At 38.1% G+C, this 17367-nt stretch overlaps 1 protein-coding gene across 2 annotated transcripts in view; it reads right to left on the reverse strand.

Annotated features, from left to right (window-relative positions):
- Nucleotides 1-6429: 6429 nt before the first annotated feature.
- Nucleotides 6430-17367, reverse strand: part of JMY (junction mediating and regulatory protein, p53 cofactor) — a 75380-nt gene continuing 64442 nt past the window's right edge. Inside the window, exons 10-11 of one of the 2 annotated variants that reach the window (XM_084503228.1) lie at nt 16231-16541; nt 6430-11801 (exon numbers count right to left, since the gene is read on the reverse strand). In XM_084503228.1, the coding sequence (XP_084359354.1) occupies nt 16234-16541 (308 nt within the window). In that variant the 3' untranslated portion in view covers nt 6430-11801; nt 16231-16233. The remainder of the gene's footprint in view (nt 11802-16230; nt 16542-17367) is intronic. The other variant, XM_084503229.1, reaches the window with a different exon arrangement.

Below are 17367 nucleotides of genomic sequence, written 5' to 3' on the forward strand. Positions count from 1 at the left end.
TGTCTTTAACTTTGAAGTAGTTTGGCATCCCTGCTCTGGGGATTCTCATCTGCTCCCATGCAAGTCTCATCTCACTGCAAGGATTGGATCCAGCAGTGTCTCAGCCCTCTATGCCTCCACTAGACTGAGAGTAGCAACCCAGAAGTTTTCTTGGAAAGAGAACTTACATTCCTGTGACAGGTCTGAAGAGGAAGAATTTTTTTTTCCCAGTAGATCAAGAAGGATGCAGAGTCCTGGACCATCACAAACACTACATGCATCCAGGTACTAAAGGGAGAGGAAGACCTACACTGAAAAGGTATGTTTAAGTAAAATCTGTGTGTATGGGTTTCCCCCTTTTGAGTCACATTACATATGGCCATATAGGCATTTGCAAGCTAAGCTTTCTCCAAGAGGAAACAAGACCTTTGAAGTTCTCTTAGTCTGGATTATATATGTTAAATCATGGCAGAATTCTCTTTAAACAAAAACAAACACAAAAAAGCAAATGGGAAGCAAAATGATCTTGTCCTTCTTTGCAAGAGAGACATCACAATCCTTAAATAGTAGATGGAAATGTAAAAACAAAACAAAACAAAACAAAAAATTTTTTTCTCTACGTCTCAATATACTGTTCTTTTATGATTCCAGCAGTGTTGTTCCTCAGGAACCCACAGCAGTGGGAACCAGAATATAACTCAAAAACAAAGAAAAACACAGTTCTCTCCTTGACTTTTACTTAGTGAGAGTACCCAGGGTAGCAGGGGGTAGCTGAGCAAAAACAAGGGTTCATCTGGAGCAAGCATCCTGCACGGCACTCCCTGCTCCTCCCTGCTACTCACGGTGGTGCTGGCTGCACCCCTGCCCATCCTGGAGGTGCCCGAGGGTTTGCTCAACTTTGTTCAGGAGCTGCTGACTCGAGCTGCAGCACCGTCACTGCTGGTCAAACCCTTTTGCTGCAGAACACTCTCCACATCTGGATATGGGCATGCAGGGGGAGAAAATGGATGGGGATGTTTGCTCAGCAGCTCTGAGAGAAGCAGAGTAACTTGCTGGTTTGATATAAGCACCTTTTTCCCACCCCCTTGAAAGAAAACGAAATTATGAAAGTATTATTTGGGGTGGTTTCTTTTATCTTTCAAACCTACAGGTCCAAACTTTATTTCAACCCTTTTTTTTTTTCTTTGTTTTCCTTTTTATTTGCATCCGTGTTCTTATCGTAAATACAATTTAGAAGCACACAGAAGGTACATGGATGTGTGTATGGGGTGAGGTTGATTCTGTCTGAACATGACTTAGTCTTAGAGGAATTGGAAAGCCACAGAATTGGAGAGAAGAGGCAATGAGGAAGCATCAGGCGTGTTCTGAACAAGTGTTGCCAAAATGCGCTGCTTGGAAATGTCACTGTAGAAAGACTGCAGCTGCAGTATTCCCAAATCAGATTGGGAGAGCTCGTCACAAAGCTTCCAGCCTGGGCTGGCAGGTTGGGTAGGTAGCGATCTGTCCTGTAAAGTCGAAGGTTTTTGTCACTCGCTCCTTTGATATCTTCTAACACCAGAAGAGGGTGTTACTACCTGGGGAAATTGAAAGCTGAGCTCCATGACCTCCTGTAAAAACAGCTCTGCCTTGTGTTGGAAAATGCTGCTGCATGGAAGTATATTCATGAGATTTATTATTATTATTATTATTATTATTTATTTATTTATTTATTTATTTATTTTTAAGGCAAGCCATAATCTGCTATCTCAATGACATGTTGAGGGTTGAGGGAATAATGGAAAAAAACCTTTATGAACTCTTGGGGCACGGGTAGGTCCCTGCTGCTGGGAAAGTTCCAGAAGGAGCAGGACCTAAATTTTGTGTTCAGTTTAAGCAAGCTGGTACCAACAGCACTACATTCCCTCTTAGTCAGAAGCATTCCTGAAACTTAGCATCCACAAAGGAAGGACTTCAGCAAAATTGTGTGTCTAGGCCTGGTAAGGCAGAAAGACTTCAGATCTGTGGGCAGCTGGTGGCTGGGAGCAGAACACAGGTCAACCCCATTTCGCTGATAGCGCAGCCTTGGCGAATGCTGGTTAGATTTCTGTTTGACATCTCTTATTGCAATTAAGATGTGTTTGCTAAGATATGCTAGTTTGTATACAAACCTAAGCAAAGCATGTCATGGTAGGCAACCTGCAGATGTTTTCCCCAGGCACATAGCTTGAATAGACTTTTTTTTTTTTTTTTTTTTTTTTTTTTTTTTTTTTAAGTGACAAAATTTCATTTCCTGAACAGAAAGGTGCTCCATCAAGGTAGTTTAATTAATTCCACCTTTGACTGAGAAAAGTAGAGCCCTACACTCCTCCCAGCTTTTCCCAGAGAGGATTAAATCAGCATGCACATGCTATGAGCATCGCTCACCAGCAGGTTGCTTTCCCTGGTTGCATCTGTTGGCCGTGAGCGCTGGAGGCTGAATGTCTGGAGGCTGAATGTCCTGGCCTCTCAGAGGGCCAGCCTCCACCAGGCTGAGCCTCCAGGTGCTGTTTGGTTTAATGATGAGTAGAAGAGTGAGGTAAGGTGGGTGTGTGTATTGGAGCTGTGGGGAGCAAGGGGATGTATGAATAGTCCGTTGCAGAGAGGATGAAGTAATTTGTTCATACAGCAGTGGTGGGCAGGATGGCAATTAATGGCCTGATGTTAATAGCCTTCAGCCTCTAGGCACCGTGACTGCTCATTCAGAGGCTGTGACCTTACACCAATAGAAGCCCTCAGGAAACTTACAGGAATAACATAGGTGTATGTGTTCCAGCAACAAGGGGATAGGCTATGTGATTTGTTTATTTCTTAATGCCTACTCAAGACTTTTCCTTTTCCAACATGCCATTACAAACCAAGCGTAGTGTGCAATTGCTTGTTAATGTTTTATTTTTGTGGGTCTCAGACCACTCCGTCTGTCAGTTTACTCTCAGCAAGTGAACAGGAGGAAAAAGAAAGGTCATCGCTTTATGGTGCTTCATATAAAGCTGATTCACAAAACATCTGTTGTGGTTAAACTGTGTAGTTAACATGCATGGCAGTTAGAGCATATGTTGATGATTTTGTACATTAAGAGTTCAGATGCATTTCTACTGAAATTTAATGGGATCAAAATAAAATATCGAGGAAGAAAAAGTATAGTCAATATAAATGCTCTGTATGTATTGCATGATTCTTTGATTTTGTTATTCCTGTGACTTTTAAATAGTGAAATACAGAGAGAGCATGATGCAAGTTAGAAAAGAAGATTAAAAAATGAAGTAAACAGTAAATGATGCTTGAAAGACAATAAATGTGCTTGGCCTTCTATAACCAATGCAGGATGCAGGTAGTGAAAAGAGAAATCACACTGAGAAAAATCACCTACTGTCTTTGGTGGCAAGGAGAAAGTGAAAAAATAATACAAGTGATTATCTCTGGCACAAACCTCCAACAAACACCACAGACAGCTCACAATTATAGTAGGAATGATGGGAGAAGGTGGCAGATGCCTGAGCTTAAATGCAGTGCACTTTTTTTTTTTTTTTTTTTTTTGCCAGTTTTTGTCAATTAAAGGGAAGAGGGCATGCCCCAACACTAGTGCAGACAGGCAGCAGCTGTAATAGCCTGGGCAAGAATCTCTGCCTGTTTCTATCCACCAGCCCTCCCCACCAAGGCAAGGTGTCAAGGGAGATCACGGAATTGTAGGGGTTGGAAGGGACCTCAAGAGATCATCGGGTCCAACCCCCCTGCCAAAGCAGGTTCCTCAGAGCAGGCTGCCAGGTAGGCGTCCAGATGGGCCTTGAATATCTCCAGAGAAGGAGACTCCACAACCTCCCTGGGCAGCCTGTCCCAGTGCTCTGTCACCCTCACCGTGAAGAAGTTCTTTCGCATGTTGGTGCGGAACTGCCTGTAACCCCTTTTGTGGCCATTGCCCCTTGTCCTGTCCCCACAAACCACTGAAAAGAGGTTGGCTAAATGCCTCTGTCTCCAATATTTAAGGTATTTATAAACATTTATAAGATCCCCAAAACATTAAGTAAGATCCCCATCTTCAAAGATCTGCCATCTTTTGTCACTTTAACGAAAGTCAAGTCAGTCAACACAACAAGGATGCAGATTTGCATGAAGTCTGGAGAGTTACACAACTGAGAGTCTTGGAACAAATGAGGAAGGGGCAGGAGGGCATTGCGATGGCAGTAAGACGACTGCAGTTCTGCAGGGTGGAAAACTGCTCATGCCTGCACCCAGGGCTGGCCACATGGCCATGCCAGTAGTCACCTGGTAAAACCTTTGGAGTGATCTTTTGCAGTATCAGCAAAGTGATGCTTGCGTCACTTACATGGCCTACATACTACATCTGAAATTTACAGATGTTTTACAGTTAATTACATTGCTCCATCCTAAAAGAGGAAAAAACATGCTGGCAAAACTTCATGGCATTAGATCTACATAAGCTGTTTGTGGCATGAGCATAAAGCTTGGGATTTGCTGGCAGTGCTGACACACGGGTGGCTTGCTGTAACCTCCCTGCTGCAATAAAAGGAGCAAAACCTGTACAATGGGAAGCAGCAGTAAGAGCTGCCAAAAAAAGGAACATTTCTCAGGTTTTGAAACAAACTCAATTACCATATTTATCTCTCCCTTCCCCACATCCCCTCATATACTGATCATAAACTGGTGGAAGGAGACCAAACCCTAAATATACCCATGATTTCTGCGAGAAAGAAGTGTTGTTTTATAACTTAGAGATGGACTGTGGCCCAATTAATATTTATTTACAATGTACCTTTCCATCTGACATGTAACTAATATGAAAATAAATAAATAAATAAATGATGGTTCTACCCATCTCCCATCTTCTATGTGTTGTGCACACATTTAGGCCTTATTCTGAGTAGCACACCGCTGCCTTGAAGTGTGCATCCAGATCCATTCATTAATTTGCAAATCTGCTGCATGCATTAGACATACTTCCAGGCTGTAGGAATACCCCTAAAAGTGATTAAAAAAGGAGCTACTGACCTGCTCGAGCCAATGCCAGGGTAGACAGCAGTTGATGGCAACAAATGCTCTTACATACAAGTTTGTTCTGTGGAGCAAAACGTGTGTGGAAGCAGACTTGCCAGACCAGATGTGAGCACACTGCTGAGCACAGTGAAAGCATTTAGGAATACACCCTGGCTACAAACATAATCCTCATCTTTCACAAGCAATAGTCAGAGATGACTGAATAGTTTGCTTATTTCAAAGCAGATTTCTTACTTGTTCTGCCACAGTGCAAAATTAATAGCTTATGCCATTATTACCAGAGGCGAACAATACAAGAAAAATTTTGATTTGTATTTTGATGAGACTCTTTGCAGTGTAGGTTTGCATTGCCAGCAAACCTTTGCTTCAGGTTGCTATTATAAACATTGTAATTTTTTCTACTTTTCTCAGGATTATATATCTCTAAACGGTTCTTGTTGCATAAGTACACAGTTTATTTCTTTTCTTTTTTCATGCTAAAGGACCAGCTGGGCATAGAATCTGCCTTTGACTTACCCATGGTGCGGTTCTTGTACCAGAAACACAGGATTGGAAGGAAAAAGGTGCACAATGCAAACAGACCCCTATGCACCATGAGTATTTTTGTAGTTTTATCTCTAGATAATATTCATTTTGTGGTATTACTTAAAAACACACACACACACAAAACAAACAAAAAAACAACTGGCAACACTAGTCTGGGAAATGATCAGCTGTGGATTTTAGGGTATTTTTCCTTCAGAAAACAGGTAGAAACTTTCTTCAAAACACTCATAACGATACCTGTAAAGTATCTGAGTTATTCATGCATGATCTAGTTTGTTTTTGAAATATTATATTGCACTTACACCAAAAAATCAAAAATAGTGAAGGTTTTCAATTTGAGCTTTTCCATTATCATTACTGCTCTTTGTAAATTAAGTGGTTGCAGTTGAAGGCTTGTTCTCTCTTTCCATAGAATGCCATTGTCACTAGCTAGCTCTAAAATGTAGGAGACTGCAATAAGGGATCTAAGCTCTTAACATTTCTGGACTTAAATTTCTGCTCTGTTAATAAAGGGTTTTTGTCTTTTCATTAAGAGATGGAAACTACTTTTTATTTGTATTTAAGCTCAATTATCCTGCATTACTTAAGAGCAAGGTTCTTCTGTAATACCTAATTGATTTATATAACAATTTACAAAGATACTACTCCTTGCTGCAACATCGATTATACACAATCATCTGCCATTAAGCAATGACAGTAAGGCAGCTTGAAGAACTAAAAGAATAACAATGAAAACTATAGTATATATATATTTTTTGTTTGTTTGTTTGTTTTTGTGTTTGTTTTTTTTTATATTTTTTTTTTCCTGTGGGAACCAAACTTTTTTTTTTTTTTATCAAACATTGCTATATATGCAAAGTAAAAACAAGACAGTGGTCAAATAAATATCCTTTAATAAAGAAAAAAGGAATCATTTTTAAGCACCAAAACTGTGAGTATGACGTTACATCGCAAGTACAAGAAGGTGAGTTCAGTACTTTGTGTACAGGTTTAAACTTCTGAGTCAAGAAAATAAAAAACCATGATACACAGCAATAAACTTGCATTGCAGAAAAGCCGCAGTAAAGAAAAAAGAGCAAAAGGCAGACAGTTAATTTTTTTTTTTTTTTTAGTTTTTAGGTATTGCTGGAAATTTTTGCTTAGTTTTTTTACCTTTTTTCTTAAAGATACTTGTTGCTTAATACTTTATACCATTAAGCATTTTTAGGTATAGCAAATTTGCAGTTGTTTACAATAAAATATGCATTTAATATGTCCTTTTGAATATTATGGTGTTAAAGAGCTTCCTTAAAGCCAAGCACAGTGTGCTAGTGTTTGATTCTACCAATAATATTGCACAAAGCTAGTGAATGGCAAACTGGTTCGATTATTTCTTATTCAACAGGCTTAAAAAAAGAAGCTAGTGTCATTAACCTTTACTGATGTCATTCATGCAAGACAATCTGCAGCCATCTATATTTCTTTCATCTTATAATGATGTATTCATAAATATGTAAGACAAAATCCAAAACATATAGCAACTATAGTAATGTGCTGGGACACACGAAGTGTCCCTTATCCCCAATATCTATTCTGTAATTCAGAAATAAAAAAATGCTCCTGAAAGAATCTGAAAGTCAAGCCAGTCTAAGGCAAACTAGTTACTGAACAGGTGACAGTATCTAGAATAAAATCTCTGCAGAGTTTGGACTATACCCACTGAAATAACAATCACCCTTCATCCTTTTCCTAAATGGACACACCATTGGTTAACAGCCTTAGGTATCAGATTTAAATAACACTCCACAGTAACATTAAACTCAGCAGAGTAAAATTCATTGCTTGGTCATTTTCCATGTTAGAGGTACATCAGAGTATTCACATTTGAGAATGGAAAGACCTTTTCTGTCAAATTCTGAAGCTCTGTGCCACAGAATATAGCAGACCTGAATAAAAATACATAAGTGTCAGGTTGCAGACTCACGACAGTCAGAGCTGGGAGTTTTGGATTAATAGTTAAACTGAACAGGAAGTGCAAAGAAATGTATATACAACAACCCATCCCCAAAATACACTGGCATGCCCACCCACCCTCAACCCTGCTAAAAATCCTAATTTTACGTACATGTATTAGGCAGCAATTAAATATAAATTTGTTTTGTAGGAAAAATTTAAATTACAGTATATTTATAGGTTAAAAACAGCCATTGCTGTACTTTTGACAGCATTGATAGCAGTATGTCAATGTGCTTACACCAAAGAGCAATTTGCAGTCTAGCTTAGAATGACCTACTGTCTGTCAGCTCCCGCAGCACTGAAATTATGCAACACGCTCTCCCAGTAAGGTGCTTCTGTTTGCTCCTTTTCTTTGCATTAAGCTTCACTTGTTCTTAACATTAATTCTGTAGTGCTAAACATAACAATGTATTGTCCATGCTTATGGAATCATTACATATATGGATAACTTAATTACATAAGCATTACAATGAAAATCTGATAGACTTGTGAACAAAGTTGATTTACAAATTACACTCTTGAAATTCAGCGCAACAAATGAATAAGGGGAACATTAACCAATACAAGCTTGTTTCCTCTTCTCAATAAGTTGCATCTTCAATAATGCACTTGTCATTAATTTAATATTAGACATTACAGAATATAGTGCTTATGCTCAAAATGATTCTTTTCAAATAATGTGGTGAAGTATGTTGAGTCCTACCCCTGATGCAGCCACAAAAGAACACAATATGTAATTATGCTAATTTGTTTTAAAAGTGTCTGGTGTAGGATGCAGACTATCAGATTTAAAAAATGAAAAATTAGGAGATGCTTAAGGAAGGTAAAAAAACATTCATCTACCTTAGACAGGTTATTTAACTAAGACATGAGAAGAGTAAGAATGTGCACAAACTAAGAATATTGGTCATTTTTTTAAGGATCTGGAAATTCTGTGAATGCAAGGATGAAATTCATGTTGATGCAAACTCTATTTCTGAGGAAAAACTTCCTGTTTACCTTACATTTTGGTTATGTAAACAGAAATTCAGTATTTCCTGTTCCCACTCATTCAAGATTTTTCAGTCCTCATTTACACAATAAACATTATGCACTCCAACTCTTTATCTCACTGGATCAGTTATACGATACTACAACAGCTTTAACTTGAAGCAAGAAAGCAAGTTTCTAAAGATCAAAAAAGGCTGAAAACTGACACACTGCTTTAAGATAAATGACTAACAACAGACGAAGGCAGCCACCACAATGACGTTCTCTTTCTGTGCATATGTTTAACTGTTGTTTTTTTTTCCTGTCATGATGCTTGCTACGATTTCTCAAGGTCCAACATATTCATCAGAAATTTTCTTAGCTATGGAGGAACCAAATTTCATGTAGGATTGTCCTAATATCTCCAAGTTTCTTGTGGAAATACTTCCCCCATTTGCTGCTCCAGCCATCCCACTGCAGAACTTCACATTGCAGAGAAAAATGGGAAGTTTTATGCATTAACTGTACTCTACATATGCACAATTTTTATATCACAATGGAGACTTATGTGAAACTGTGACATCTAGGGACTCATGGAAGCTTAAAATCAAGCATTTGGGGTTTTAGCAGTATGTGGGGGGAAAAAACATTTACTTTCCACACGGAAGATGGCAGTTCTGAACTGATACAAACTGCTCTGCTCAGCATAACAACTTCTATTTGTGTGCACATAAAACACTTGCTACTATGAGAAATCCGTTTCTATAAACTAAGCTATTACAGGAATCTACGATTTCAATGAAATATAGAACAGATTAAGGACAGTAATTTTGTATTTTTTTCTCATCATGCACACATTTTCAAGGCAAAGTTGACAGATCACATGGCAAATAAATCTGAAGATCGTAGTACAGTAAAGCATTGAGCTATTTAGATAGATCACAACACAATGGTAAACTGTAGACACAAACACTGTGCAAAGGAACCATTGCACCTGTATCATAAAATTACACTATTTTCTCTTGACTTGGAATTTTGCTGGTGTCCCATATCCATACTGTAAGGAATAAAAATGCAGGCTGGAAAACAGGAGAAAATTGACATAAAAGTTGCTCAATCACCACTAATTAACATAGCACAAAGATTCAGATGAACTATGTAATTTGAAGTACCATTCTACATCATAGTTCTGCTTTGTGCTATGGCCAAAAAAATATTTGATTAACTCAGTTTTAAGTGCGGTATGACTGGAAGTGTAGACAAACGTAGAGCAAAAACACGTCACAGGTTACAGTACAGGCAATGTCAGATGATAATGATGAATTTTGAAATCACTAATACTGCTGCATGAGCATGGTATTAGATGGTGTGCTTATAAGATGTCTAACTCTTTAGTTCAGAGAAGCAGTTTACGAAAAATATACCTTGTGGTTTTAGGTCCTTAGAAAGCCAGTATCAAGCATTTTATAGAGCTGATCTTCTCAGGAGAGAAGCATACAGACCTGGCAACGAATACATACAGCAAAATCAATACATCTCTGGAATAATGCTGCTCATAGGTGCTTTGAAAATGAATGTTTGCTAACTATAAATAAGGCAACAAGGTTAAGAAAATGCCTGTCAATAGCAAGGGTAAAGTGGCATCCATTTGAGATGTTTGATAGAGCTTTAATTTCAGGACAGCCACAGCATAACAGCTGAAGCGTCCAACATCTGAGGTTCCTGTAGGTTATATAGTCTGTTGCTAAGGTAAGTACTCCTGCTCCTGTTTAAAAAAGTAAATGGCAAGACATGAAATCTCCTGTTATAAACATTGACACAGTATATGTTCCGTTATGTGACAGCAGCAATGCATAATTCCACTTTAAAAAAATCATTCACATAGTAGTTTGTCCTTCACAAAAGGAAAAGTGAATGGAACACACTACACAAAGGACAGGGATTGTGTACTTCTCAAACACAGTGTATGTCATGCTAGTAAAAATACAATGCTAGTAAAAACTTAAGCTTCCTTAAAAATTTTAATGGGCTTTTTTATTTTAATATCACATGGAGTTTCTAGATGGTCCAATACTATCTCTCTCTGTACTGGCATACCTCTTACTATTGTGATATTTATTGTAAGTGTAGCTGCCTGCAGCCATTAGCCATGAAGTTTATGATTACTACTAAGAACTCACTGCAGAGGAAATTATAACTCTCCTTTGAAAAAAACAACAGTCATGATCAAAAGGAAGCTGTTTTTTTCAGAAAACAGGCTTTTGGGTATGAAATACAAATATTTTTTGCAGCCACTAAAGAGAATAATAAAAAACAGCAAGAGAAGCAACTGAAGTATTAGTATGTTTAAGTGCTTTGATCTTTTTTTTTTAAAGAAGGCTGCTTACAGTATTCAAACAAAGCCATTTTAAACCAAAAAGAAAAATAATTTTAAGTATGAAATTACAAAATATTGCTTCTTATAGTAAATGATAAAGTATAACTAACTTGGTTTCCCATAGCTAAATATTATTTTAAGAAAGCATGAAAATGTCTACTTTAAAAAGGTTTAATACTACAAATGACCTTCTAAAAAGGTGCTGCAGTATGTCTTGCTGAATTGTACCATACTGGAAACAAATACATTCTTGAATATGTACTGAATTCAACTCTTACTTCTCATTATGTTGTAGCCACGTGTTATTTTTCATCCTGACACACAGTTCTTCAAACTAAGAAGAAAAAAATCTTGGTTGCACAACACTGAATTTCAGCTACAGTAGCGCAACTAGAAATTCTGTTCTTTCTGTAACATCACACTGCTACATAGCAAGCTTCTCTGCAAGGAGCTATTTAATTGGTTTTCAAGCAGATGATATATTCAGTGCAGTGAAGGGTGGATTTTATAGCTGTTGTTTCAGCCAAATCCCAAAGTTAGTTAAATGCAAGTATTCTCTCAACTCAAAATACTCCCTTCACTTAACTGGCCACACATTAGTAACACAAATATGAAAAGTGCTTATGAATTGGGCATTCTTGGTTATATGAAATGCATGTCTAAACAACTTAGCTTTCTACTCAAACCAGAATTTTGGAACAAATAAAGAAAAAAGTGATCTGAAAAGTAACATTTCAGGTCATTTTTTCCAGGTGCTAATCTTTTGCCAAAGAAATGCTATTTCTTTGCCAAAAAAACCTCCTGGGGAATTGATGGTCAAAATTGCTGGCTCTCAATATTCAGAAATGAAGAGGAAAAGTAATCTTCAACTGGGGTTTCTTTTCTCACTCCAGTGGCTGTAAGTCACCTGTTTGGAGGAAAAAAAAAAAAAAAAAAGGAACATCTGAAAAGCTAAACAGCTTCACAAATCCTCTCTGATCAATGTATTAGGCAATTCCAACATGCAGTACTAAGGTATGTCTTTAAAAGCCTCAGTTCTCTTTGCTCCTAGGCCTAATGACACTTTAGCACAACATATGACTGGGTCTTTTTTTTCTTTTGGTATTGTTGGCAGCGAACACACATATGAGCTTGGAGAGGCCCTGAATTAGAGCAGAAGGGAGAACAAAAGCCACTTCTTCACCCAGTTACTTTGTCCACTGCTCCCAGGAATGTGGGCTTTGAATTACTCAGAGTCCTCCAAATGTACTACTGTGATCTTCAAGAGCTATAAAAGCTTGGGAGACTTTTGATAACCAAGATTCTGTGCTATTGTATGGAAGCTACTACATCTTTATAATGGTTGTTCAGCTGTACTTCAGATACATGGAATGCCTCAACACTATTGTACGTGGCTTAGAGTGTCCATAAGGAAGGAAGTGCTCTTAAAGAAAAGGTAGTAACATAGCTACACAGAAGTTAACTCGTACAGCAGCTAATAAAAGAGATGACTAGATCTCCTGTAAGAACTAATTACTATTATTTTATCTTCAAACCTCAATAATTAAGGAAATGACTTCAGTACTTTGTTAATACTCTTTCCTCTACTGCATGTGAACTAAGACACTTTTTGGCATTTGATAAACATAAATCATATCAAATTTAGCTTTTATTCTTAAGGCAAATAATTGCATTACATTTAGCCTACAATGATGTGTACATAGTAAATGAAGTTTGTAACAAAGGTGCCGATGTACTTTTATATAACTTCTTTGATCCTAAAATTTCTATGCAGCTATTTTTGGATACGCAGAGCTTAACCTAGAAATTAGTAGATCAATCTTTTCTTTTTTAAATAAAGCATGGTATTAAACTGGGAACAGCACTAACTGATAATAGTAAGAAACATTATTCTACAACAGATTTCTGTTAGATTTTATTCCTGTGTAATAAATTCTGGGTGACCACTCATCTATGTGAAAAGTTTTCATTCAGCTGAATTTCACAAGGGCTTTGTTTCAACTTGCTGGCCTATCAGATTATTTCACATAATTCCATAGCATGAATTTAAAGTCTCATCTCATGAAAACAGGATATTTTTCATAATGAAATAAGATACTGGTAAGAGAGCAGATCCCAGATGCATGGAAAACTCCAAGGAGCAAGCACAAAGAACAGTGACACTGCACCCTGCTTTAGGTCCAACTATTTACTGGGACTTCAGCGTGTGGCAGGAGTACATCCTTAAAAAGGGAAAAGATCTTAGCTGTAAACTGGCAAGATAATTCATATTCAGGTCAGTACTCCTTTAAAAAGGAGACAAGCACTGGGCCCTACAGATACTGCATGGCTGTGATTTTCAACCTACACTTTGAACTGCTTTTAAAGGGCTGTGAAAGACAGCAGAGAAAAGTGTGTATTTATATTGTACAGCAATGTGTGCATAAAACTCCTAAGAGGACACAGTTCCAATGGAAGATTGTTATGGGGTCTACCAGTAAGATTTAAAAAAAGAAAAAGTAAATTTGCTTACGAGTTCTATACTGTTAAAGAGTATTCTTGCTAGGTTATCTAGGAAATGAAGAGGGAATAATTACATTGAGAAACCACATCAATTCCAAGGCAAGTTTCTTATAGCTATGACTTCATTTCTAAAGGGCTGTGAGAACGGGAGTTTTCAATATGCAAACTAATAGAGAACTTTGAGTTTCAGCACAAGTTTAGTACATCTATCTGCACTCCTTAACTCCAAAAATACATGGTCTGTTCTGAAAGTAGTAGGACTGGCTTTTTCCTGGGCGAACAGGCGGATGAGAGGCGGTCTGTGCACGCAGGATCGGTGGAGGGGGATATTGGGAACACTGGGAAAAATCGGCAGTCAGCTGTTGGCCGTTGAAGAGAGCAGGTTGCTTGTACTGTGAACACCTGTCGGAACGCCTCCTCACGGAGAATCATGGAGCGTTTACTGGAGCAGCGATACGCGACCAAATCTTGTGTAAAGCTTGGTAAAACGGGCAAAGAGACTCGTGACACGATTAAGGAGGCCTACGGTGATGCTGCCATGGGTAGATCGGGTGTTTTTGAGTGGCACAAGCTGTTCCAAGAAGGTAGGGAAAGAGTGGAAGACGACGACCGCTCCAGACGCCCTTCAACCAGCAAGACCAACGAAAATGTGTCACAAGTGAAAAATTTACTGAACCGTGATTGCAGGATGAGTATCAGAATGATTGCTGATGACTTGAGCATTCCTCAAACCCAAGTTTTTGAGATGGTGAAAGAAAACTTAGCCATGAGGAAAGTGTGCACAAAGTTTGTGCCGCAAGTGTTGTCAGAGGAGCAAAAGGCCAACCGGAAAGTGATCTGCCAGGAGCTTCTTCATCATGTGAATGAGAAGCCTGACTTTTTGGACAATGTAGTGACCAGTGATGAGACGTGGGTGTTTGAATACAACCCAGAGAGTAAGCGGCAGAGCACAGAATGCTTCCTCACGCCCCAAGAAAGCATGAATGAGCAAATCCAAGCAAAAGTCCATGCTCATTTGCTTTTTTGATCGACATGGAGTCATCCCCAAAGAGTTTGTACCAGCCGGACAAACAGTTAATGCAGTTTTTTACGTGGAAGTCCTCACAAGACTGCAAAAACGCATTGCTCGTGTCCGCCCAGCCATCGTCAACAACTGGCGGCTGCACCATGACACGGCGCCAAGCCACACAGCGTTACACGTAGTGGAGTATCTTGCCCAGCACAAGGTGGCAATACTGCCTCAGCCCCCCTACAGCCCCGGCTTGGCCCTGCCAGACTTTTTTCTAATCCCGAGAACAAAATCAATGCTCAAGGGGAAGCGTCACGCATTGGTAGAGGTGCTTCAAGAGGCCGTGACAAGGGAGCTAAACAGCATTCTGGTTCAGGTGTTCCTGGAAGCGTACAAAAACTGGAAAACTCGTTGGCAGCAGTGTGTAGAAGGGTGCTACTTTGAAAAATTCTAATAGTTTGTTCTATTCTCATGAATAATTTTATTTTTTTTTTAAATGAGTCCTACTACTTTCAGAACAGACCATGTACTAGTATGTTTCGTATAGTAGGAACACACCATGGTTAAACAGTAGGTATTGGCCACACTACTGATTTGCTATTTCATGAGAAAATAAAAGCAACATTCATTTTACTTTTTAAAAATCTTAAATAGAATTATTTGAAAATGGCATACCAATGAACAATTTGAGACAGTATTACACAATTGGAACAATATTCAGCAGATGATGAGTTACATCACCATCACTTCTTAAATAGCTGTACCAATAGCCACACTACAGCTACAGTAAAAAATAACCAGTATAGAATTGCCTGACTGAAAGCATCCAAAAAGGTTATCTTCTTCCTACTGCTGGCTGTGTTGCAAGGATTGTAAATATTTATCTGCCATACTCCTCAATTTCTGAACAGATTTTTAAATTCTTTAGAGATTGTCACACCTCTCTTTCCTCCAGATTTTAAATACTCACAAATAAGTTTAGTGGGACCTTTCATTCAGACTTAAGCTTATCTGCACACCAGTAGCAGAAAAGAATCACCAGAGAAGGACAGTGCTGTTGTAATCAAGAATTAAGGCTGATACAACCTTAAATTTGAAACCTCCTTTCTTGCCAATCTCTATTTTGTTCTGAAATCACTAACTTCATCTGCAGAAGTCTAATATCTATACTTTCAGGCACTGTAGTTTCATATAAAGAAAGTTCACGGGATTTGTATGAGTAGCTGAAGTATAAATTGTACATTTACTGTTTATAGTTTAGAAATTCAATTAAGTCAGAGTGTTCACAAATTGAAACCAAGCTATCAAAGAGTCAGTCACACAGGATAACTAATGAGATTTCAGTGTGTCCAGCAGTCAAATCTAATCATCCTTGATTTGGAGCTATTCAGTCTGAACACTACATTTTCACAAGGCCAAAGGTAATTAGAAATAATTATAGGGTATGTCCAAAAGTGACTGTGCTGCTTTGTTACTTAAAAGGATTTTTAAGCTGTTTTATAAGCTGCAAACAGTCCCTTCAAATTTACTAAATAAAATAGAGCTTTTATTTATTTATTATAGGAGCAGTCCTTTTACTATTCAGCAAAAGTATTCAAACAAGAACAGGACTAAGATGTTGCCTTATAAAACTTTTTCTTAATAGAAACCTTAATTCTTTTGAAAAGTCAGTGATACTAAATTCATATGTGCATGTTTTGTCATGTTGTACATCAGACAGTTTAGTCACATTCATACTATGTCCCCTAGATTGCGTAACCTGAGGCTTAGCAGCTATTGTTATAAAAAATGTTGAATAGATTTTTTTTAAACGTAAGTTAATTACAGGTTAATTTTCCCAGTCTGTGCAAGGCAAACTCTCCTCTTCATCCTCTGATTCAGGTGATGCTTCCTTAATTCGTCGCAATGCTTCATGGATGCTCCTTGTCAGAGGGTCAGTATCAGGCAGAATTGTAAAGGATTCTCTCAGAACATCTTTCTGCACTTTCTTCAGTTTCACTCCTTTCCTGATCTGTGCCAAGATGTTATTGCTATCATCTTCATCAGGAAAAGGAGGGAGACTTCTCTGCTCAACTTTTCTTAAGTGAAAGCTCCCACGCTTCAAGGAAGCCAGCACTTCATCCATCGGGGAACTCACTGCAGTAAATCAAAAGACTTTCAGTATGACTTTTACTAAATTTATTCAGTATCCGATTATGTTTCCTATATAACAAAATGTAGCCACATGCAATTCATGTACTAGTCCTATACCATAAAAATACAGGAGACTCTAGTATTATCAATTTTACCATTCTGTAGCTCTGTTTTTGTGTTAGCCTCCAAATCTTCTTTATTACCAGGACAAAATTGGATTATACAGGCAATTATAATCTCTGAAACCATGTAACCTCCTAACAGGACAGCGGTAGAACTTTTTGGACAAGACTGCTTTCCTGTTTGCAGTCCAGAAAATCATAATAGCTGCAGTAAGCCAAATCAAAGTGTGTATTACTTTCCATTTCTTGACTTTGAAACTCAGGTAACAAACATGTATCTTAAGTACTAGATTGTACAGTCACAGGAATGCAAGCAGAGCGGAGAATCTATATCCCCAGCGCTTGCATTTTGTGGATGATATACCTACATAGTAGGTAATATGAATACTACTACATGCCAGTGAGGGAAGCAGTACAGCCAGCTGCAACAGGAACATCTTCCTGCTCTTTTGGATTCAGATATGTCACCTATATAGGCACTGTTACCGAGTGCCTATATAAATTCCTTTCCTTTATAGTTAATGAAGACAGAGAAATAAGAGTTTATTCTTTATCAGAAATCCTTCCTTTATCACCAATTTGAAACTCATTCTCTGCAGAAATAAAGTCAGGCTCTATACAAGAACGAGAGGCAGATTTCTATGTCTCAAAATGTGATACAATAAAGTAAAACAATCCAAACTAGTCAGCATACACTAGCACATAAG

The sequence above is a fragment of the Aythya ferina genome (genome assembly GCF_964211825.1).
Source record: "Aythya ferina genome assembly, chromosome: Z".
In the NCBI taxonomy this organism is placed as follows: Eukaryota; Metazoa; Chordata; class Aves; order Anseriformes; family Anatidae; genus Aythya; species Aythya ferina.